Raw genomic sequence first — 23,721 nt, 5'->3', positions numbered from 1 at the left:
TATATTTTTCTCTTTTTGAAATGTTTTAGGAAGTGGCAGTTATTGGTGACTGCCAAAGGGTGGACTATCAAAGTCAAAAATATTACATAGAGAGAACATACAAACTGCACACATTTAAGTCGCTATACTTGCAAATATGCGCAGCGAGCACAGCAATATATGGTAACACACGCATTTACACGGACATGGCACAGAGATGGATTCGACACTTATTTCATACAGTACATAATTATAATAATATCAAGCACCAGACATCATGGAGATTTAAAATTAGCTAATTAATTAATGTCATGAATGTGTATTATTTGAACCGAACCAGATAAACCCGTCATGTTTACTATTGAAACAAGCACATTGGTGTGTAGATTAATTTGATACTTGTTGTGAAGTTGTGGGACATTGCAGCAGATAGATATGATTATATGTATAAAAGCTGAAAATCACTTTGTTAGAACAATGAATGATACAGTTCAGGGCTGAACCTGATCAGCATATACAAAGAAAGAGAGACCCCTCCCCCAGGAACTAGTCACACAGGAATGTAGTTCCTGGCTAGAGTAGAGGTCAGGGTTCAGTTGCTTGTGAACTCAGAGAACAGATGTACTGTAGCTACACTCAGAACAAAGCTCTCAGAAGCATGGCTGGATCATCACCAGGCACCTTACAAAGGCTAAGTATCATAATCTCAATATCACATGGCTGATTGGCATAGAATAGTTTAAATATGTGTTTGAGGTAGAGTAGTTGTGAAGTGATTGGTATAGAGTGGTTGGTTTGGAGATACAAATGGCTTAAGGTTAATGAGGCTTGTGCAGTTGTGTGATTGTTATGTGTTGGTGATAATACTCTATGAAATCTGTAATGAATTGGAACAGTAGACAATCTGTAGCATAGCATCTCTGGTATAATTTATGGATGGTGATTTATAACAGATTATAGTAGTTTTACATGATGCATCTTGCTGAAGGCTTGCAGTCAAAACATACTTCCTTTTGTTACTGTAGTCATGTGCTTGTAGGAATGGCAGGATGATATGTGTGGTTACATTGTGATCAGGTGTAGAAGATGGCTGCTGCTGGGTGTTTTCCCCTCCCCCTTTGAACCATGTGTTGCAGTCTTTGGAATCATGGGAGGTTTTTCCCAAAATGGAGTCTAGCTTCTGCCCCATGCGGCATTGTAGGGACAATTGTGTTGCTGGGTGTTGTGTATATAGGGACAGGCAGCCTGGGTAAGCTCAAGTATTTTCTCCACAAAGATTCTCAGCATTGACTAACTGCGCAGCGATTGTTCCTCACATGTGTAAGATTCTCTGCAGCCATATAACCATATTGTCTTATTGTTACTGTTAGCCCTCTCTCTCCCCCTCTCTCTCCCCTCCCCCTTAAACGTACTTGTGTCTTTATTGTATTATATGTTAGTTACTTGGTTAGATATTCTATGTTATTTTGGTAGTGTATAGCTTGTATTGTCAGAGCCGGCCTTAGGCATAGGCAAACTAGGCAATTGCCTAGGGCATCTGGTATGCCTAGGGGCACAAGCAGCTTATGCTGATTAAAATGATATGCGGCATGCCTATATTCTGTTTGCAGCATTCCGTATGCAGCAGATACAGCCACAGTCGCACACAATATATAGGCATGCTGCATATCATTTTAATCAGCAAAAGCTGCTTGTGCATCCTAGCCAAATAGCAATGCTAATAAGATGCATTTTCATAAAGAATAGGCACCCAACGTTAGCAGAGCTGCCAGTTGACTCATGCCAGGAACTATATGTGTCATTATTTGTATAAGGGCATTAATAATGTCTAACATATGTGTAAGGGGCACTATGTGTGTCATTATGTATATAAGGGCACTAATAATGTGCGGCATATGTGTAAGGGACATTATGTGTGTCATTATGTGTATAAGGGCATTAACAATGTGCGGCATATGTGTAAGGGAAATTATGTGTAGAAGGGCATTAATAAGGGTTGGCATAATGTGTAAGGCGCACTATGTTTATAAGGACATTAATAATGTGTGTCATATGTGTAAGGGGCATTACTGTGTGGTATTATGTGTATAAATGCATTACCAATGTGTGGCATTATGTGTATAAGGTGCTTTACTGTGTGGCGTAACATATAGAAAGGGCACTACAGTGTGGTCTAATGTGAATAAAGAGCAATATGGTGTGGTGTAATCTGAATAAGGAGCAATATGGTGTGGTGTACTGAGAATAAAGAGCAATATAGTGTGGTGTAATGTGAATAAAGAGCAATTCAGTACGATGATATGTGAATGAGGGGCACTACTGTGAGAACTAACGTATATAAGGTAAATTGGTACTACTGTGTGATGTAATGTGAATAAGGGACACTATCATATGATAAGTTGTGAATAAAGTTGCACTACTGTGAGGCATAATTTGAATTGGGGGTACCATTGTGTGGCCATGCCCCTTGCCAGCAAAAACACATTCCTTTTTGGGCTGTGCGCCGAATGTGCACATTGTTCTTATTTAAATTACAGGGGGTAGGAAAACAAAAAAAGGACTGCTATGGGCGGGGGTGATGGTGCTGGGAAAGGGGAGCAAGGTCAGAGGTGGAACTAGCGGTGGTGCTAGGGGGCACCAGCCAAAATCTTGCCTAGGGCATCATGTTGGTTAGGGCCGGCTCTGTGTATTGTATTATTCTTTTTGAACGTTCATTCTCTCACTAAAGGCGTTAGAACCTTAGACCGGTATTTGATTGATTATTATAAATGCATAAAGGTTCTCAGAGCGTCATAGTCGCTCATACAGCTTTTAAGCTAACAAGGTTACACTGCATTACATCTACACATTATCACTGCACAAATGTTTACAGTATAAGTACATTCCTTAAGGTATAGTTAAGGGCGTACCCTTGCGGTACTTTTTGCGCCAATTGCATACTGTGTTCTTTAACGTGTTTTTAATAGGACAAATATATTCAGCTTTGTCAGAGGCTATTGCCTACTTACAAACGTTAGATAGGGAGAATATCCTTAAAACTAAAGGCATACCATCAGTAATTGAGGGTAGAGATGGGAATGAAAATTCATGTACCACATTAGTACGAGATTCCCCTTTAAAAACCAAAAAATTTATTGAGAAATCTAGATATAATAATAATAAAAATATTCAGAAAACAAATTAACATAATCTGGCATTTAAATCGAAATTTAATGTAAAAGCAAAAAAAATCTCCTGCATAATTAAACGTAACTACAAGTTATTGTTGACTGATCCGATATTGAGTACTACTCTCCCTGCAAATCCCACAATTATATTTAAAAAAGCTAGAAACCTTAGAAATATACTGGCTCCTAGTTTTTTTTTAAGAGATCACGCGAGAATATTGATTTTAGCGAACAGCAAACAATAGTGGGCTCAAAGGTTGTCTTTTTTTAGATGTAACCATAACAGATGTGCTATGTGTACCTACGTGTAAAACTAAATGCATTTCTTCGTCTTGCTCAAAAACAGAATTTAAGATCCAATCATTTATTAACTGAAGTACGCATTTTGTAATATATCTGTTGCGTTGTTCGTGTCAGTTATATTATGTGGGGCGTACCACTAGGGCACTGAAGCTGCGATTTATGGAGCACAGGAGAAATATCCTTAAGGAAAACATGAATCACAGCGTCTCACGTCATTATACAGAAGTTCATTCTAGTAATCCTGCCTGTCTCCACTTAATCGGTCTCGAACAGATCAAGGTTACCCCCAGAGGTGGGGATAGATTTAGAACATTATGTCGTCAGGAAGCTGCATGGATCTGGAGACTACAAACCTTGAAGCCACAAGGGTTAAATGAGACAATAGATCTCGAATTTATATAGACTTTTGTAATTATTTGTAGTTCTGTTTTTTTCTGTATGTTAACACTATCTACTATCTCATCCTTTATTTAATTAATATTCTTCCATTTAGAGAGTATACTCTATATATGCTTGGGTGTATAGAGTATAATAGTTTTTGCCTATATATCTACTTTTAGTAATGTTGTTTGGTTGGCACCCACGACTGTGATCAGACTTGGCATTGCCCCTATACAGCTAGTGGCATGCCAGTTCTAAGGTCTGCTCTCTGTCCTGGGTGCAGCCATATGGGACATTTTATTTTAGAAATTCCATAGTTTTGTATCATACTAAGTACCTAAAAGCTTATGGTAAAATTAAATATTCATGATTAAAATTACATTGATCTGCATAAAATAGGTTGCCCTGTATTTCAGCTGTTTAACCCTAACGGGCATTGGTATATAGGTTTATAGGTACAGCAATATGAAGGGGTGTGTGTATGCAGACACGTGGAGCATTATGTTTTGTTCCACGTTTACATCACTTAAAATGTAATAAAATATTTAATAAATAACATTTGAGGTGTTTATAGTTTATAAATATACTATGGATGTGTTATTATTAATACTTAGGATACAAACATGTTCTCCCCGTTAGGGGGTGTATGAGGTTATAAATATACAGCTGCACGATTTTCATCAACCTATAACTGTGTTGTTTTAGGTTTCATGTTATTCTGTCCGCATGGCATAAAAAGTTTTTATATATGTATATGTATTGATATTGATATGACTAATTTTTATTATGCTGTTTACAAAAGGTTTTTTACTAATAGACCATGTAAAGTGATACTCTGAGCCAAATTCTGCTGGTGTATGAGAGTAATGATTTCATTACACCTGTTGAGACTACATACACACCTGTTTATACTAATTACAAAGGACAGGGTATAAAAGACTGAAAAAAATGCCCAGAGAAGAACACTCTGCCTCTTGAAGAAGCCGCCTGGGGCGCGGAGAAACGCGTTGAGGGTAAAGAGAGAAAGGGTCGCTGAGACTAACGAGTGCCCACAGGAGAAATACACCAGCTTTTACACCAATCGGCTGTCTGCTACCATTTACCGGTAATCTGCCTATTTGTGACGAGACTGTACCATCTATTCCTCCCTTGCATCGGGAACTTTCAAATACCCCGCCTTGCTGAGCATTGCTCCATCTGAGTCAGAGCTGATGCACGGCGGCTCGGTGCAGTAACACTGTGCCGCACGGAAGGGAGCGGTTTCCACTCGATCGTGCCGCTGACGGATGTCTCACCCGTGCACAGGGTGATATAGAGCGGCTTCCAACATCTTACTTTGCGTAGTGAGGACAGTCACAGTTATTCAGTGAGTAGCAGCAACCGTACGGTCTTACATCATTGCATTTATTTACCCAATCCATGGAAATATTTACATCAATCCAGGATACATATATATATATATGGTTACAGATGCTAAATATACCAGCTGGAGGACTCATCCTTATTTGAACTGTGGGTTACTAAATAAGTATAAGAGACTGACTAAATTAAATTGAGAATCTCCCTATATAAATTTCAGCGACTACCGCTTATATATTTTCTTGCTATTTACAATATCTAGTATGTATGCATTTATGCAAATAGTAGAGGTATAATACACCTCAGTTTTCTGGGATATAAAATACCGTGGTCTATTCTTATTTTTAATAAGTGTGTTTAAATTTTTTTTTAATAAATTGTTTTTTATATACATTTGGGAGCATCATTGGAATTGAGCGCCGGCCTGGTGTTCGTTTGTATGTTCTCCCCATGTTTGCATGTGTACTCCAGTTTCCTCCCGCAATCCAAAAAAATGGTACAACAGTTGGCTTATGATGAAAAAACTATTGTAGTATATATATGTATGTATATATATATATATATATATGTGTGTGTGTACACAGTATATACAGTATATGGTAAGAAATAGATTGTAATCTCCACTGGGCCGGGAACTGATACGAATAACTAAATATTCTCTGTAATGCGGAATATGTGCCCTATATACATAACAAAATTATAATCATAATTGTGGAGAATCCTCCTCTTTGTGATGATTAAGGAAAGTTATATTCAGTATTTGATGCTGCGGTACTTCAAATGTTAATCAAAATGGAACCAATTGTACTATAAACTAAAATAGGCGTAGTTAAGGTGGTGCTGCTGATCTTTCTTTCTAACCAAATTGTTTATACCACCCACCTCTGTCAGGACATACTCTGCTCTGGCTGCCCTTCCCCTACAGACCAAAATAAAAACTTCACTTACCTATAAAACAGTCTCCTCATACATGTCTAACCTCATCTTCCTCCACACTCCCGCCTTCCCGCTTTGCTCTGCCGTCTCTTTTCACAACAGTTATCTCCTCTCACTCTTTCCTCCAGGATTGGGCAATGCTGATCCCCACCACTGTAAATCTCTCTCTACAAACCTCTCTCAAAGTTTCAGTTGGGCTTTCAAAACCCATATACTAAAGCCTACCAGCTCACACCGTAACTTTTCCCTTTGTGTTCCTCACTCACTGACTCCCCGCTCTGTTACCCATGTCAGTCTCTCTCATAGATTTTAAACTGTTCCTTATGTACTCTTCCTTATCTCACTCATAGCAGCTTCTCCTGCCCCTTGCCAACAAATGCCCAGAACCTTAGGGTTCAGCCTGCACGGATGACTGTATATGCAGTAATATTTATATGGCTTTAATCAATACATGTTTTACATTATTTTGAACTATGGGCCTAATTCAAACCCGATCGCTGTAGTGGCAACGATCGTAGCCTGATGTCCTTTGTGGAGTACGCATCCATCTCACTGCTGCGATCGCCTCTACCTGATTGACAGGCAGAGGCAGTCTCTGGGTGGGAGGGGGCGTGCCAACGGTGTTTGAACGCCGTTGGTGGGGCGCGGTCCGGACATACCTGTGTTGCCCGGACTGCGCCCCACCAACGGCGTTCTAACGCAGGGGCGGGCCACGTGACATTACACGCAGCCGCTGCGACACAGAACATGCCGGGTCTGATACACCGCCTATATGACTTGTGCACTTTGTATCTTATGTGTGCACTGTATCTGTTCAAGCACTGTGTAAGGGGCTGCAGACTCATTGTTACACCATGTAATTAAAGGATATAATAATAATAATTATTACATTATCTTCGGCAATACATCAGAAACAGAATCCAGGCATACCAAATGAGGACCGAGTTTGAGAACCTGTGCTCTACGGACTAGAAGAAAATTATTTACCGGTAGGTATTAAAATCCTGTTTTCTCATACGTCCTAGAGGATGCTGGGGTCCACTTCAGTACCATGGGGTTATACCAAAGCTCCAGTACGGGCGGGAGAGTGCGGATGACCCTGCAGCACCGATTGACCAAACTGTAGGTCATAACAGGCTGCCTGAGGAAGAATATTATTAAAAATTAAAAGTAAAACAGATGTATGCAGACAGGTGTAAAGGATCAATCAATATTTATTTAATTTCTATTTGGTCGGTTAAAAATGCTTTGTTACACATATAAGGGCATTTATGTGAACAAGTTAAAACATGACTGACTTGAAGCAAGCTGGGTGATCGTGTGCAGGGCACTAATAAGTAACCAGTGGTTGGTGGACCTATGTTTCCTGGGTATAAATGGTAAGTCTCTCCATTAATAGTTACCGATCCTGGTGGAACCAAATGTCACATTCCCTGGTGATGTCTCAGCATGAAGAGATTTCAACACACCGGCTGGGGGAAATAGGTCCTCCGTTTAGCAATGGAAAGGTCGTCAGAGAGAGTCTGCAGAGCTGCTTGTGGACAGAGTAGAGGAGGCAGGAGGCAGAAAAGCTCTCTGTTGTTTGGTGCATGAATCTAAGATCTTTGTTGCCCGATTCCAAGGCTCTCCTCCTTGTACAGGTGCATGAATCTAAGATCTTTGTTGCCCGATTCCAAGGCTCTCCTCCTTGTACAGGGATGACTGCCTCAGAGAGCATATACCTTTGATAAAGCTGCCCCTGGAAGTCAGCGAAACGCGTAAGGACCATACTAGTGGACCGTGTGGCACTACTATCCAGGACATTTGGACGGTGGACCTTCTTCAGAACAAGCCTGGGACTCTCTCTGACGACCTTTCCATTGCTAAACGGAGGACCTATTTCCCCCAACCGGTGTGTTGAAATCTCTTCATGCTGAGACATCACCAGGGAATGTGACATTTGGTTCCACCAGGATCGGTAACTATTAATGGAGAGACTTACCATTTATACCCAGGAAACATAGGTCCACCAACCACTGGTTACTTATTAGTGCCCTGCACACGATCACCCAGCTTGCTTCAAGTCAGTCATGTTTTAACTTGTTCACATAAATGCCCTTATATGTGTAACAAAGCATTTTTAACCGACCAAATAGAAATTAAATAAATATTGATTGATCCTTTACACCTGTCTGCATACATCTGTTTTACTTTTAATTGTTAATAATATTTTTTTGTATCACTAAGCGCTGTCTTTGGTACCTAGAGTACAATTGCATATTGTGTTCAGTTTGGAGTGACGTTCCAATTTTTTTCAGCTGCTAGAGGAGAATCAACTCTGTCAAGCGTGTGGCTCACCCACTCTTGCGAGTGAGGTTAAGTTTTTATCTTCTGTCTGAGGAAGAAGCCCCGCCCCCTGCAATGGCGCATTTTTCCTCAGCTATTGAACTAGATCTTTATACTAGCGGGGGTGTAGGACTGTGCCACAGCATCATATGCCACCTTTTGCCAGTGAGAGTAGGTTTCATGCTGCCCAGGGCATGCCCCCCCAGCGCCCTGCACCCTGCTGTGCACTGTGTTATGGATAGCATGTTCGCACAGCGTTCCCGCTCGCTGCGCGATACCTTAAGCCATCACGATGACCAGAGAGCCCTCTCTGCAGACCTCCGGTAATACACTCACCAGTCTTCTGACTTCTGGCTCTGTTAGGGGGGTGACGGCATGCTGTGGGAGTGAGCGCATAGCCGCAGCTAGTGTTCAGTAGCTAATGGTGTCCTGTCAGCAGAAGCAGAGCTATGAAACTTTTTAGGAAGTTGGTTCCTACTTCTTCCCCCTAAGTTCCACGAAGCAGGGAGACTGTTGCCAGCAGTCTCCCTGAAAATAAAAAACCTAACAAAGTCTTTTAGTGAAACTCAGTAGAGCTCCACTAGAGTGCGACCAGTCTGCCTGGGCACATTTTCTAAACTGAGGTCTGGAGGAGGGGCATAGAGGGAGGAGCCAGTTCACACTCTGAAAAAGTCTTAAAGTGCCCATGGCTCCTGCGGAACCGTCTATACCCCATGGTACTGAAGTGGACCCCAGCATCCTCTAGGATGTATGAGAAATCACATTATCGTCATTCTGCCAATGTCAACACAGGTCATTATGCTGTCGACATAATGAATATTGAAATCGTACAGCACAACCCCATATATGATATATGTCCATTCTGGCTATGTACCCCCCAGTATCCTCCAAGGTATGGAATCACTTTGTTGACAGTGACTACGGTATATTCAATAAGAGTCGGGTCCATTCCAACATGCAGTTGTCGGAATGGACCCGACAACCCCTATTCAATGGACGGCCAAATCTGACTGTCAGATTTGGGCGTACCGGGGGTCCTGTGCTGCCGCCAGCAGCTGCCGGGGGTGCGCTGACAGCAGGGGTGGGGGGAGCTGGGCGGCTGTGTGCGGCGGTGGGAGCTGCTACAGCTGCGTGTGGGGGGAGCTGCCACGGCGGCCGGCGGAGGTGATGTCTGCGGCGGCGAGGGAGGCACTGCAGGGAGAGAGGTGCCTGGCCAGGGGATGGCCGTCAAGGTACCTCTCATCCCCGCTCCCCGTAAGCCCGCTGCACCGCTCCCCATCTGCTCACCTCAATCTGCCTTGTTTTCAAGTCGGATTGAGTTTGTCGGAACGGGGCTAAAACTTGTCTGGTTTGGCCCCGCTTCTGACATAAACGCAGATCGGTGGCTGAAGCCGCCGATCAGCGTGCATTCCGACAGCATTCAGCGTGCATTCCAACATATTGGGTTTCACGACTTGTCGGAAAAAACGGGGCCGTAATGAATTAGGTCGGACCCCCTTCCAACAAGACGGCAGCTTCCGACAGTTATTGAATATACCCCTATGTCTGAACCAGAATGCTGGTGCCAGTATCCAGACACAGTTGTAATACTACTTAAAGCATTTTAATCGTGCAGGCATTATAACTATAGACATGCTGCTTTACCAGCATGTTTAAAGTTATAATGCATGCATTATACGGTGGGTGCGAGACGAAATGCAGACACTGGCAGCCATTTGAGGCCGAATGGAGCTACTATTGAATAGCTTCGTTTGGGCGCCATCTACTGGCTGCCGGTGGAAAACATTTGAATTCCACCCAGAGGGCCGGCTGTACTAAGCCTTAAAAAGTGATAGAGAGTGATAAACTACCAGCCAATCAGCTCCTAACTGACATTTTTCAAACACAGCCTGTGGTATGGCAGTTGGGATGATTGGCTGGTACTTTATCACCCTCCACTTTATCACTTTTCAAAGCTTAGTACATCTCCCCCAGAGTCACTGTCAACATGGTGACTGAGGAATACGTTTATTTTATACTTTTTTTTTTTTATGTCCTGTAACTTACTGCCCATGCTATTTGTAATTACTTTGTGATTGTATTGAAAATATTAAATTGCATTTATTTACCTGTTGAATTAATACTGTATTTGGAGATTATACTGACATTCCTTTAGCTCGCTATAAACTGTTTTTTGGTGCATTAAGAATTGGATGGACATTCTATAAGGTCTATTACTGTGAGACCTATTTTGAGAGAAGGGCTGGATGTAAGAATATGGTTGAGTTATCAAAATAAAACAAGCATCGATTTTGATAGGTTTCCAATAGTATATATAAAGCCAGCATGCTATCTCCTTATAATCAACGGTATATGTACCATTATATCTCTTGCAGTCCTCTATAAACTTCTGTAGACCTCTGCTCCTGTCCATATAGATGAGTGCAGCCTGCCTCATGTGACTGACACTCGGGGCACAGCTCATGGTAGCCAGTCAGACTCCAGTCACACAGCTGTCTGCCTCACACTGACTGCAGCAGCTGCAGCAGGATACATTTGGCGGGAAAACCAGTGACTGGGCAGCCAGGCAGGAAATGTAGTCCCTTTACTATGACCTATTGTATATTTATTTATTTATGGCCCAAGTTGTGGTGCAAAGTGACCATTTGTAGGATGGGCCATTTGTTAATCATTATATTTGTAGAGTAGTTAATATTTACGCATATTAAAAAGATTTCTGGTTATATTTACATGCGTACATCCCAATATTCATGCTCCTCCAATCCACCCACACTCCGCCCTGATCTCTGGGTGGAGGGGGGATTGGGGTGTTGGGAAATCCCCTCTCACCCGAGAGTGAATAAACGCTGTATGCATGCATGCAGTGTTAATTCACAGGAAAGAGGTACGTCCCGGAGTACTGGGCATAACCAGTGTAACAAAAACATAGGATGTGGCTTGCAGGATCGCTATTCCCCACAAGGTCAAGCCACCTGCCGTAAGATCGTGCCCCCTTTTCGGATATCGTTAAAAACCTGGACTGTTAGGGTGCCTTCTGGACTGATTTTGGGAACCACTTTTCTAACCCAATTGTCAGCAGCAGCTCACTGCGAGCCTAATTAAGCATGGATTACAGCTACGAATGTGTTTGCATGCTGAATCTTTCTGGAGTGTGCGCACGCACAGAAGCCGCACTGCGCGTGCGCACACAGTGAGATGCAACATGTGTGAACGCCTCTGCCTGATGGACAGGGCATTTCGGTGGGGCGTGGTCCAAACAACGCAGGCATGTCCAGATCGTTTTACGAAAATATGGCGGCCCGCCGTCTGCTTTAGGAGCTAGGCTGCGTAAGCAGAGGGCAACCCTGAACATGTGAGAGCATCGCTGTCTAGCGATATGCTCGCATGTTTGCGGGGTGGGGGGTCAGGACCCGGCATGCGCATACCTCCCAACATGACCCTCTCTAGGAGGGACACAATGCTCTGCTTCTGGACTTTTCTCTTAATGTATGGTTGCCGGCACCTGTTTTAACAGGTTAATGGCTAAGAAAGGTGTTTCAGCACAGGTGATGGCAATCATAAATAAAGAGGGAAGCCCAGGAGCAGAGAATATTGTCACTCCTGGAGAGAGTCATGTTGGTAGGTATGCATGCTGGGCGTCTCCCCGCATGTCAGAGTAAAGGGTTGTAGGTGTGCGATTTTTTCGCAAATTTACAACCCATGCTGAATTAAGCTCTGATTCAGCACTGGCTACAATCAACGTTGACATGCATGACATGCGCGTATGCCACCAAGCTATAAGCTATGCCCAAGGTAAGAGTCTAATTTGCCTTTAAATCAGTCTTATTTTATGGTGAAGTGAAAGCTTATGAAGTCGAAAATAGTCACACCTTCTGTTGTTCAAGAGTGTCACGTCTGAGAATTCTTGTGGATCCGGATTTGGGGAAGATGATTCTGGTGCACTTGGATCGCTGAATAACAAACGAGCGGGACGGATGAAGGTTCGCCAAAGACAGTTGAATAGAGATACTACTGTAGCTTAGCGGGTGGCTGAGGATACCGGAACTGTGACCCAGTACTTTAAAGGAGGAATTCCGAAGGCTGGTTACTGCGCGATCCAGAACAGGTACCTGGGTAGGACACGGGAACAGAGTCGGCAGTCTGCGTAAGGCTATATCAGGAGGCTTGGGTAATTTGCTGTAACAAGAACCTGACACTGGAGACGCTGCGGGAGCACAGAGAACTAGCTTCACAGATACTGTGAAAGACGTTGCACTGGCAATTTCCCTCCTGCAGGCCTTCCTGTATTATAGCAACTGCTCAGAGCTAATTGGCCACAGGAAAGTGATAAATTGGTGAAGTGTGGGCAAGACAGGCTTTTTGCCCACATCCAAGATGGCCACCGGGAACACAGCCCAGCCTGTTCACAGAAGCCCTGGCTCCACAGCAGCACTGCTAACCCCTGCTGGAGGGACATGCTGCCAGTCTGCTGAGCTGCCAACCAGTGCCCCTGCCTGTTCTCCCAGCACACCCTGCCCGGCGCCAGCAGCCTGCACCTCCGCCAGCTGGACCTCTCCAAAGGGACCGGACAGGTAAGAGCCGGCTCCCCTGCACAGTCTCCCACCGGACCATGACATTATTCCCCCTCTTTAGAGTGGACCCTGGACACAATTTAGGCTTCTCTGGATGTTCAGAATGAAATTTGCAAACTAATGCTGGGGCATGAACATTTGTTGCGTAATCCCAGGACCGTTCCTCCGGACCATGGGGGTCATTCCGAGTTGTTCGCTCGTTATTTTTTTTCGCTACAGAGCGATTAGTCGCAAACTGCGCATGCGCAATGTTCGCAGTGCGCCTGCACCAAGTAAATTAGCACAAAAGTTTGGTATTTTACTCATGGCCTAACGAAGATTTTTCATCGTTCTGGTGATCGTAGTGTGATTGACAGGAAGTGGGTGTTTCTGGGCGGAAACTGACCGTTTAATGGGAGTGTGTGGATAAACGCTGACGTTTCTGGGAAAAACGCGGGAGTGTCTGAAGAAACGGGGGAGTGTCTGGGCGAACGCTGGGTGTGTTTGTGACGTCAAACCAGGAACGAAAGTGACTGAACTGATCGCAGTGTAGGAGTAAGTCTGGAGCTACTCAGAAACTGCTAAGAAATTTCTATTCGCAATTGTGCTAATCTTTCGTTCGCAATTCTGCTAAGCTAAGATACACTCTCAGAGGGCGGCGGCTTAGCGTGTGCAATGCTGCTAAAAGCAGCTAGCGAGCGAACAACTCGGAATGAGGGCCCATAACCTTTCCAGTCCAATAGGTACTGTAACCGACCATAACGAATTCGGGAGTCAAGTACCTTTTTAACCTCAAACTCTATTCCACTCTGGGTGAGTACTTTGGGTGGTCGTGGTAACCGTCTCCGAAATCGGTTCAAAACTAAAGGTTTTAGCAAGGAAACATGGAAAGAAGAAGGAATTTTGAGGTAAGGGGGTAGTTTGAGTTTATAAGCCACTGGATTAATTTTTCCCACAATTGGAAAAGGACCTATAAAGCGGGGGGGGGGGGGGGGGGGGCAAGCTTCATTGAAGGTACTCATAAGCGTAAGTTCCTTGTAGAAAGCCAAACTTGGTCTCATACCTTGAGACTAGGAATTTTCTATCGTTTACTATCAGCCCATTTCTTGTAACGAAGAGAAGCCTTTTGAAGATTGGTATGAACCCGATTCCAAATGTTCAAAAAACGCTTAAGGGAGGTTTCCACTGCTGGTAAGTTGAGTGCCGGTAGACTTTGAAATGCTGGAACTTTAGGATGGGCTCCATAAACAATGAGGAAGGGCGTAAGCCCAGTAGAAGAATGGTAAGTATTGTTGTGGGCGAACTTAGCCCAAGGTAAATGTTCTACCCAATCATCCTGAGAAGAGGAAAGGTGAATGCGTAGAAAGGTTTCCAAATCTTGATTAACTCGTTCCATGGAACCGTTGGACTGTGGATGATAGGCTGTGGAATACTGCAATTTGACTTGTAAGGCTGTTGTCAAAGTCGAAAAATATTGTAATGCATACACCATGTACTAACCCCATACACATGCCCGCTGCGCGTGCACTTATTCTCCGCCGTGCGTGCACATATCCGCAATTTGCGTAGGATCGCTCCTGCGATCATGCGCGTGGTATGGGTATTTACGGCGGAGTTTGTGAGCGCATAGAGGGTTATCAGAACATTACATATTTAACCCAAATAGTGCACATTGTACACATAGCCCCCTGCACCACATCAGAAAGAAATAGCTGTTTAAAATGGTAACAGAACAAAGGGATTCACCTTTACAGGATAGGAGGGGACAGAACAAGGTTACAAGGTGGTGTTTGGTAGCTGTAGGGTATTTTAAGGGAAACATTCTGATGTTGGTTTGAGGAAGATCGCATGTTCCTGAGGATAGTTAGATGCAGAAGCAGAATATAGGTTTAAACTGTATTTACCGTATATTATGTATGCGGGGGGGAATCCAGAGGAGACCACCCACAAGAGCAGTTGAGAAAGACATCGCCCACCTTTCCAAATCAACCTATGACCTCTCCTGTAATGTAAAGATACATCTCTGTGTCCAATAGACAAAGCCTTCTCCTGGTTGGTGGATACACTGACAACCCTAAATTTAGTGCTGATTACATGGCGTCTGCTCTGCATGGTTTGTAGGGATGCTGGTGGGATCCGTAAGGTAAACATACAAAGCTATTTTTAAAGTATGTGAATTTCTGTTTGGCGCCAAATGCGCACACAATACAAGCAAACACATGTACTCTGCATATCTGATCATATTGTTGCAAAACAAGGTTCAAATGAGTCATATTGTGTTTGATTCAGATTGGATTGCTTATCTGTTAAGTAGGGTAAAAGTACATTTAAAAGTTGCTGCAAAAGCCTTGATATAGTGTTTTTTTTTAACTCAGGCCTAAAATAACTTCAGGGGCTTGCATGGTGTGTGATTTCTTTGTGACAAAGGAAGCCGCATGGTCTGTCCTCCATTTTGGACTAACCACATGGCTTGTCCACCATTTTGTGTAACCCTCATGGATGTGGAAGGGGGAGGAGCAGCGGCCATGTTGGGAAGGTAATTTTTCTAAATGGCTGATTTTCACTGCCCGGAATAATCAGCCCCCCTTGGTCAAAAAAGAAATCATCATTTATGAGTTACCAATGCATTTATTTAACCCATGCCATAGTCAATTACAAACAGTTTCAGCTGGGCCTAGTGGAAAGTTAATAGTAAGATGAATATTTGATGTAAGAAGTACACAGATATAAAAAAAAAAAGTATTTTTTCTCTAAGATTCAGTTAACTCTGCTTGCTGTAAGATAGCCATTGAAATGCAAATTAACCTGTGTAACTGCTTTTTCTTAGCAGTGAACAACCCTCTTGAACAGGCAGTCAAAAAGCACACAGCATTGATATGCAAATTAGAGACTTTAAAGGAAATGCATTCATTTCAGTAGGTGTGTACTGTGTGGGGGTTCTATGAGAGTCAAGTTATATATAAATATATAATAATATTATAATTATGTGTATATTTATATGAGTGTATGTTCTGCAAGATAGCTATCCAATCTGAATCATACCATTTGAATTATAGATAATTATTAGATTCATTTTGACCTGTGCTGAGAAATCTGTTGCTATTTAGTTAAAATATAGAGTAAATATTTAAGAAATAAGTGTAAGACGCACACGCAGCCTGGCCTAGGTGTAAAGGTTTATACAGAAGAAACTGTGTGCTGTGTTAAGTGAGCGATTATAGTTAATATCGCTTACATTTATAGAAGTGTGGGATTTGTACTATTACGGACGTACGGTCTTTGTACACGTGTCTCGGACAAAGTACGGGACTGCGTACGCAACGTAAAGACGTACGCACGATCGCGTGCTTACGCAACGTGCGTAAGGATATGGTCGCTAAGTACAAATTACACAATAGCATTGTTTAGTTTAGGCGCAAAACGGTAGTCACGCGTTAATAGCACAAATTGTTCAGTGTCCAAGATTTAGTTTAAATAAAACCTTTTTTACTGCATTACCTCTGGTAGTAAGGCTGTTCACCTGAATGAAAGTTAATTTTCTGTACAGAAAAACCAAAAAGTGTATTTGAGTGAACGAACGTGAGTGTGCAAACAATAAAGGTTTTGTGGACCCAGGGAATTTGGGATCCCGTAGGAGACCACACCAGGTGAGTGGACACTTGGTGGCGTGAGACTGGCTTGCTCACGTTAACATTGATTAAAGTACAAAGGAGCAAGGTAGCAGATACCGCAGACCAAAGGTCAGCGAGGTTTAGAGTACCGCAGACCAAAAGGTCAGCGAGGTTTTTGTTTAGGTGCCGCAACCACAAGGAGTTAGCGAAGAAACCCATATAGGCCATTTGATTGACACGCTCCGACTGAGGTTTCGCAGCCTGAAAAACGATTCCATTGGTCGTACGGCGAACAAGTAACAGTTACTTATACGCTGTGCGATTGTACCGCACGTTCGTTGGTGCAATACTTAGCTCAACGTGATACCCTTTTTACGAGCTTTGCGTAAAATCGCGGGATCATTAGCGCTGGGTGTAGCATACGCAAGCGTGATTTGTGTAAAAATGTTTTTTTGTTTTAAGGGAGTTTCGCTGGTCACTCAGGAAATCTCCAACAACCAATATTTACTGGGAAGGGTAAGTCACTCCCATATACTTCCAGTAAATAGAGGTTACACAGGGGCCCTAGGTTGGGTACTAACTTCGCTGACGACAGCATTTGGTAGTATTGGCCAACGTGGGCGTGAGTGGGTGAGAGCACTCGTTGAACTTTCACCGTTGCCTTATATTGAGTATTTTGTTTTTTTGTAGGAATTAGCTGAGAAGGAAATACCTGCAAAATATGGGGGCCAGTTGCTCAAGTAAGGGACGTTCAACCAGGGTTCAGGTTGATGTTCCGCGTCCCAGAGGGTCAGCGAGGTACATAATGTGTGAGAAGTACGGATCACACACAGAGGTTTTATGCAATGAATGGGAACGTATGACTGCGGAAGATAGGGAACCATTCCCTAAGGTAGGCAGTTTTGAACCAGAGGTGTTGCAGAATTTAAGGTTTAGGATATGTCTGATAAAATCCCGAAAACAAAGGGTCAGACACACAAACTGTTTAAATTTATGGCAGCAAGAGGGCGATATGCAAGAGAAATTAACATATGCAACCGGTTCCAAACCTAGCGGGAATGAGAACACAAACACACCATTGTCAACACAGGTCGAAGGGGAACAGAAGGCTACAGTCAATGATACATCCATAAATGATAGTAATATGAAAGAGCAATGTATTAACCCTAACTTTTGCAAAATGTATCCTGTTTTGAGGTCTCTCCAAGGTTTTAGGTCACAGGAAGATGAAGGATTCAGCCAAATCGCAGCTCTCCTCCAAGCAGTCATGTTGCAGGAAACTCAGGTGGGACCTGTCCAACCAGGTAGAGCAGTAACAGTATTCCCCAATGAAAGAACTGGTGAGGTCACAGCTACCGGTAAGTATGAGACAGTTCATTGCACAGAAACAACACCACACAGTAAACAGATTAGGAACGGAACGGTAGGATTACACCCTGTCTTGAAAATAGTAACTCCCAATGGGGGAACCGATAGACAGGAAGTAGTCCTCACCAGGAATAATGCAATGTATTGCCCGTGGCCCAGAGATGAGCTGCGATCAATCATTTCAGGATTCCCCGACCCTCAGAAGCATTTAGCCAGATGTCAGAAATTTATCAGAGATCTGGGTAATGTGTATGAACCAACAAACCAACATTGGAGGACATTTTTGAAAGCATGCCTATTCCCTAATATTGACACCCAAAAATTCATCACTGATTGTAGATTAGAGATGGACAGTCCTATGACTGACAGAAACAATCAGGAAAATATAGAACAAATTAACAGACAACTAGAGTTGTATTTCCCCACAACTGCTAAATGGAGGAAAATTTTCTCCATAAAGCAGAGGGAAAACGAAATGACATCTGAATTTTTCTATCGGGCCCTACACATAATGGATAGATACATAGGGGTATCGGATGCAGGGAACAATGAAAATTACAGAGAGGTGGTGATCTCTGCGCTGATGGACGGACTCGATAAGGCAGTGAGGGACAGAGTACAAACATCTTTGCCTAATTGGAGAGGGGTCACAGTAGCTTGCCTTAGAGAGTGCGCAATTGAACACCATAGGAATATTGCTAGGCGTAGAAAACTGCAAGAGGAGAGGCTAAGGATTGAAAGTATGCAGGCTCTTACACCAAAGTCTCATCAGCCAAAACCCCAAAACCCTAGTAGTAACAAAAGACCGAAGATATGTTACATTTGTAAAAATAAAGTACATTTTGCTAGAAATTGTAGGAGTAGTAGAGCACATAGCCAATATAGACCCCTAGACAGAGTAAACAAGCCACGTTATTAAACACATAGACTGGATCAAGGGACATATAGTAAGGAATCATGATACAGTATAGAAAAATACAGATTCGGTTAAAGGGAAGAACAGAATAAATGCAACTTTACCCTTTTGACAGAATTTACGGAGATTAGGAGGAGGCTTCTAAACTTCTGCTTCTTTCTCTCTAGCAGAAGTGACCTCTAAGTAATTTAACAGGAGTTTTGTTAGAGATGGTATACATATAGAGTGCTCCCACCCAGGAAGCACAAAATATGTTAAAATACCCACGAAGACTAATATTGCATTTCACTGTTTTAGAAGCATGTCCATCACAGGTAGAGGAAATTATCTCAAAGATACCGGGTTCCCTATGAACTTAGAATGGACAAGACACTGGATTGAGGGCTGGGATAGTCCCAGTAGAGATATAACACACATAGAATTTTTTTTAAGGGAACAGACTGATTAGGGAATCATTCCCTGTAGTTCCCAATCCAGATGTCAAACTTTGTAAAATCTTCTTTGTTACTAAACTCTGTGATTTGTCTTCAAAGTTTCCTCTTCATCTCTGACGTTCACCGACAGAATTACAGCTCAAACGTCACATGTCTACTCGGTCTTTTCAGAGGTCTGCCCAAACCCAGTATATCTCACCAGCATCACTGTGCCTGGCCATGCACAAAGGGTGGAGAGTGGAAATACTGGTGAAAGGAGACTGTGCATAGATACTGATAGACCTGATGATGTGACAGCCTGATGGTGAACGTAAATCTGACAAATTTTCTTTTTATTACTTCCTCTCTCTTTTTCACTTTTCACGGATGGTTTACTTCACACAACAGTTAAACACATTGTAATGCAAGATTTATGTTCCCTACAGAAAGGTCGCTGACTCGGAGAGAACATCGTATCACTGGAGTGTCTGTTCCGGGAAGGCTGAGAGGCAGTACTGTTGAGACGGCACCTGAGCGCGGAGAACAAGACCAGAGGCGGTTGTCGCACCAGTTTTCTTTTTCCTTTTTTTTTTATTTTCTCCACCTCCCACTACCCTCCTTTCCTCCCCCTTCTTGTTCCCTTTCTCTTCCCTTAACAAGATGGACTTACCCCAAGAGACTGCATTCCGGGTTTTGCTGTTAATCCTGTTGTTGATGAGAGCAGTCTGTTTCGGTGAGAGTACCAGAGAGGTCGAGAAAGGATCTGGAATGGGTTCTGATGGCAAGGACGGATTTGTAGAATTCCAAGAGCAACACATCCATCGAGCAAAGGCGAGTATCAGAAAACGATCTGGTAGTCCAGAAACTAGGAGGCACTGTGAAGGGTTACTGGCTGAGGAAGATTGCATCTGTAGAAATTGTGAAAACATAGTTGAGGATGGGTGCATCCAGAGATGTCAGTCCAGCCTTAATATCAACATGGACCGTCATCCATTGAGTGATTACCACTCACTAGTGGGTAAGGTCTTAAACCAGACAGAATGCTGGGTGTGCTCACAAGTACCTCAAGGTCAGAGCAAGTCAGGATTAGTACCATACCCGTTAGCGATAGATGAGGTACTCGAATTACGGGGTGGGAGACCGGTGGACAAGAAATTTAATATTTCTAGGCCCCCTAGTTTGAAGCTCCACCAGTACCATGTGGATAGATCCTTAGTGTGTTTCAACATTTCCAATTCCCGAAATCCGGGAAATTGGGAGGTGACATGGAATAACCAAACCATGGCATTCTCGCACAGAGCTGATAGGACACCCGTAGACTCTGAACTTATACGCCAAATAGCCAACAGTGGAAGGTATTTTCGGTACAGGTATACTCAAGGAAGTAAGACCGTACGGGTTGGAGAAGTATCACCAGGGTACTGTGCGCATATCATACAGCCTGATAGGTGTACTGAACAGATGAGAGAGTTAGGAATAGGATTTTTCACTTGGAAGGTTTGCAATATGGTAATGTTATATTCTGTCCCATATGTTCTCCCTGATGATGCTTATTTCATATGTGGGAGAAAGGCGTATAAGTGGCTTGCCCCAAACTCAGAGGGATTGTGTTAAATTGGAAGAGTGTTGCCAGAGGTCATGACCATAACCCATGATAAGATGAAAGACGTTCACCGCAGTGCTCAAGCTCCTTATACTCATACTTATTATGAACACATCGTTAAGAGACACCTTATAGATAGGTACATCCATGCGCTAGCGAACCTGATAGATAATATCACTGAGATGTATGACGACACCTTCAGGTATACGGGAAGGGAGTTGCAAGCTTACAAAACGGAACTGATCCAGCACAGGATGGTCCTCAATTATATCACAGCCATGACGGGTGGGTACTGTGTCACATTGGCAACTCAATATGGTGTGAAGTGCTGCACTTATATTACAAACAGCACTGATGACCCAAATGAGATCATTGATCAAAAGATGGACGATATCTTGCAGTTGAAGTGGGAGTTCCGAAGGAGACACAACCTTACCCTGACTGCTGTGAGTAATGAACTGACCGGCTGGGTCTCATGGTTGAAACCACGCAATTGGTTCTCAGGTTTAGGAGAATGGGCTCAAAATGTTATTATGAGTGTAGGAAAGTTTCTCCTTTGTATCCTGGGAGTCGTCATAATTATTGGCTTGATATTTAGGTGTGTTCGAATTCTAACGCGGTGCAAGCGCAGTACAAAAGTGATGAGTTTAAGGAGCGGGGGCATTGCTACAGCAGCAGATTTAATTTATGATCCATCTATAGAAACGATGTTGTGATAAGGATTGCAAAAGAATTCCACGGCCCGTTTCTTTCACCCGTTTTTCCTGTGTTTCAGCAAAAATACACCCATCCGGAAGAGACTTCGATCAACACCCAAGAATGATTACGCAAATGTTATGTGAATGTATTGTACATATGTGTCTTATCTTCATCACTACAACCTTCAGTTAGTGACACACATAGTCGACAGGTGATATTCACATATATTAGCACTCACATATGTTCCCCCTCCATGTATCATCATCTAAATGTGCACCCCATTTGTTGGAACAAGAAGCCGAAAAGAGCTTGGTAGTGTTTGTTGGCCCACTTACAGACCCTTAATACGGGATGAGAAGGATTTAATGTATACTTCGCAATACCTCGAAGCTTATCTAGAACATATACGGCACGATGATACATGCCCCTCAGACATGGATTCATACACACATGCTTTTACTATCTCACTAGGTCATACATTTCCCACCTACACCTCTCCTCATACCATCCAATCATCTGTAGATATTGTATTGTATATTTTTCTGTTTAATGTTTAGATAGTGGCAGTTATTGTTGACTGCCAAAGGGTGGACTGTCAAAGTCAAAAAATATTGTAATGCATACACCATGTACTAACCCCATACACATGCCCGCTGCGCGTGCACTTATTCCGCCGTGCATGCACATATCCGCAATTTGCGTAGGATCGCTTCTGCGATCATGCTCGTGGTATGGGTATTTACGGCGGAGTTTGTGAGTGCATAGAAGGTTATCAGAACATTACATATTTAACCCAAATAGTGCACATTGTACACATAGCCCCCTGCACCACATCAGAAAGAAATAGCTATTTAAAATGGTAACAGAACAAAGGGATTCACCTTTACAGGATAGGAGGGGACAGAACAAGGTTACAAGGTGGTGTTTGGTATCCAGCTGTAGGGTATTTTAAGGGAAACATTCTGGTGTTGGTTTGAGGAAGATTGCATGTTCCTGAGGATAGTATTGTTTAAGAAGGAAAGAGAGACTCTGTGTTGGGGCACGCTTATATAAAACTTAACTTTTAATTAGAATAGGATAAAAAAGTAGTACATTGACAGACACACACATATATATCTATAGAAGTAGTCCTATGAGAAGAGGACAAGAAAAATCTAGACCTCTCTCTACTTTTTATCTTAGAAATCTAAGTGTAGATTCTAATGAAATTTAGAAATTACAATTTACAAATAAGAGTGAGCATTCTCAAATAATGTAACAAATGAGATGACAGTGACACCTTAGATGAAAATATCAGAATTTGGTTTCTACATAGAAAGAAAGGTTTCTAATATTAGTCACAATGGCATTAGATATAACAACAATTTTAGGTAGACTAGAAATATAAGTCCATTGACCAATGCCAATTGTGATGGATGTATCCTGGTATCCTTATGGAAGGTGAACTGCTAATTCTAAGTTTCTAATCAAGTGTGTACCCAGATGCGACTATAAGGAACTGGTAGATAGTGTATTCAATAAGTCTGAGATCAGATAATTAAAAGAAGAAAATAAGTATGAAAATCAGTAGGGTCAAAGGTTGCTCCAACACCTCTGCTTTTCACATAAGGACACAGATATCTATTACTGCACCTGAGATTCCCTAGTGGTCTCCCATCTAGGTACTATTCAAGCTCCTCACTGCTTAGCTTCCAAGATCAGGCGAGATTGGGCGTAGCCAGAGAGATATGGCAGTAATATCACATAGGTTGTGAATGAGAGAGTGTATGGTTATTGGCACATACCAAAAGGGTACTTCTGTTATCCCTTGAGATGCACAGTCTGTCCGTAATTGTTATATTACCGAGAACTCATATGACTGGCATATCAGGTGAGTAAGTACTGAATAAGTGAGGTATAGGAAACAGTTAAGTTCAGGGCCCGCCCCTTGTTATTCACTGCACCATAGATGGGCAGTGGATGGGAGAGGTGGGTTACCTGGACTTATGGAAAAACAAGTGTGGAATTACACAGGTATCTTAAAGTTTCTATATATATGCCAATTTCTAAAATAAAATAAAGATCCCATGATCCTGGAAAAGGTTTATTTAAGGGTGACTGGGGTATGGTTC

At 42.7% G+C, this 23,721-nt stretch overlaps 1 protein-coding gene and 1 pseudogene across 5 annotated transcripts in view; both read right to left on the bottom strand.

Moving 5' to 3' along the window:
- The window catches only part of MCMDC2 (minichromosome maintenance domain containing 2), a 76,733-nt gene extending 65,769 nt beyond the window's left edge, over positions 1-10,964 (bottom strand). For all 5 annotated transcript variants that reach the window (XM_063925012.1, XM_063925013.1, XM_063925010.1 and 2 more), the window contains exon 1: positions 10,809-10,964. In XM_063925012.1, coding sequence (XP_063781082.1) covers positions 10,809-10,914 — 106 coding nt within the window. In that variant the 5' untranslated portion in view covers positions 10,915-10,964. The remainder of the gene's footprint in view (positions 1-10,808) is intronic.
- A 12,266-nt stretch (positions 10,965-23,230) lies between these two features.
- LOC134931085 (5S ribosomal RNA) lies at positions 23,231-23,349 on the bottom strand (annotated as a pseudogene).
- Between the last annotated feature and the right edge of the window lie 372 nt (positions 23,350-23,721).

Source organism: Pseudophryne corroboree, chromosome 5 (genome assembly GCF_028390025.1).
Source record: "Pseudophryne corroboree isolate aPseCor3 chromosome 5, aPseCor3.hap2, whole genome shotgun sequence".
NCBI classification, from domain to species: domain Eukaryota; kingdom Metazoa; phylum Chordata; class Amphibia; order Anura; family Myobatrachidae; genus Pseudophryne; species Pseudophryne corroboree.
This window is presented reverse-complemented; position numbering and strand designations above follow the sequence as displayed.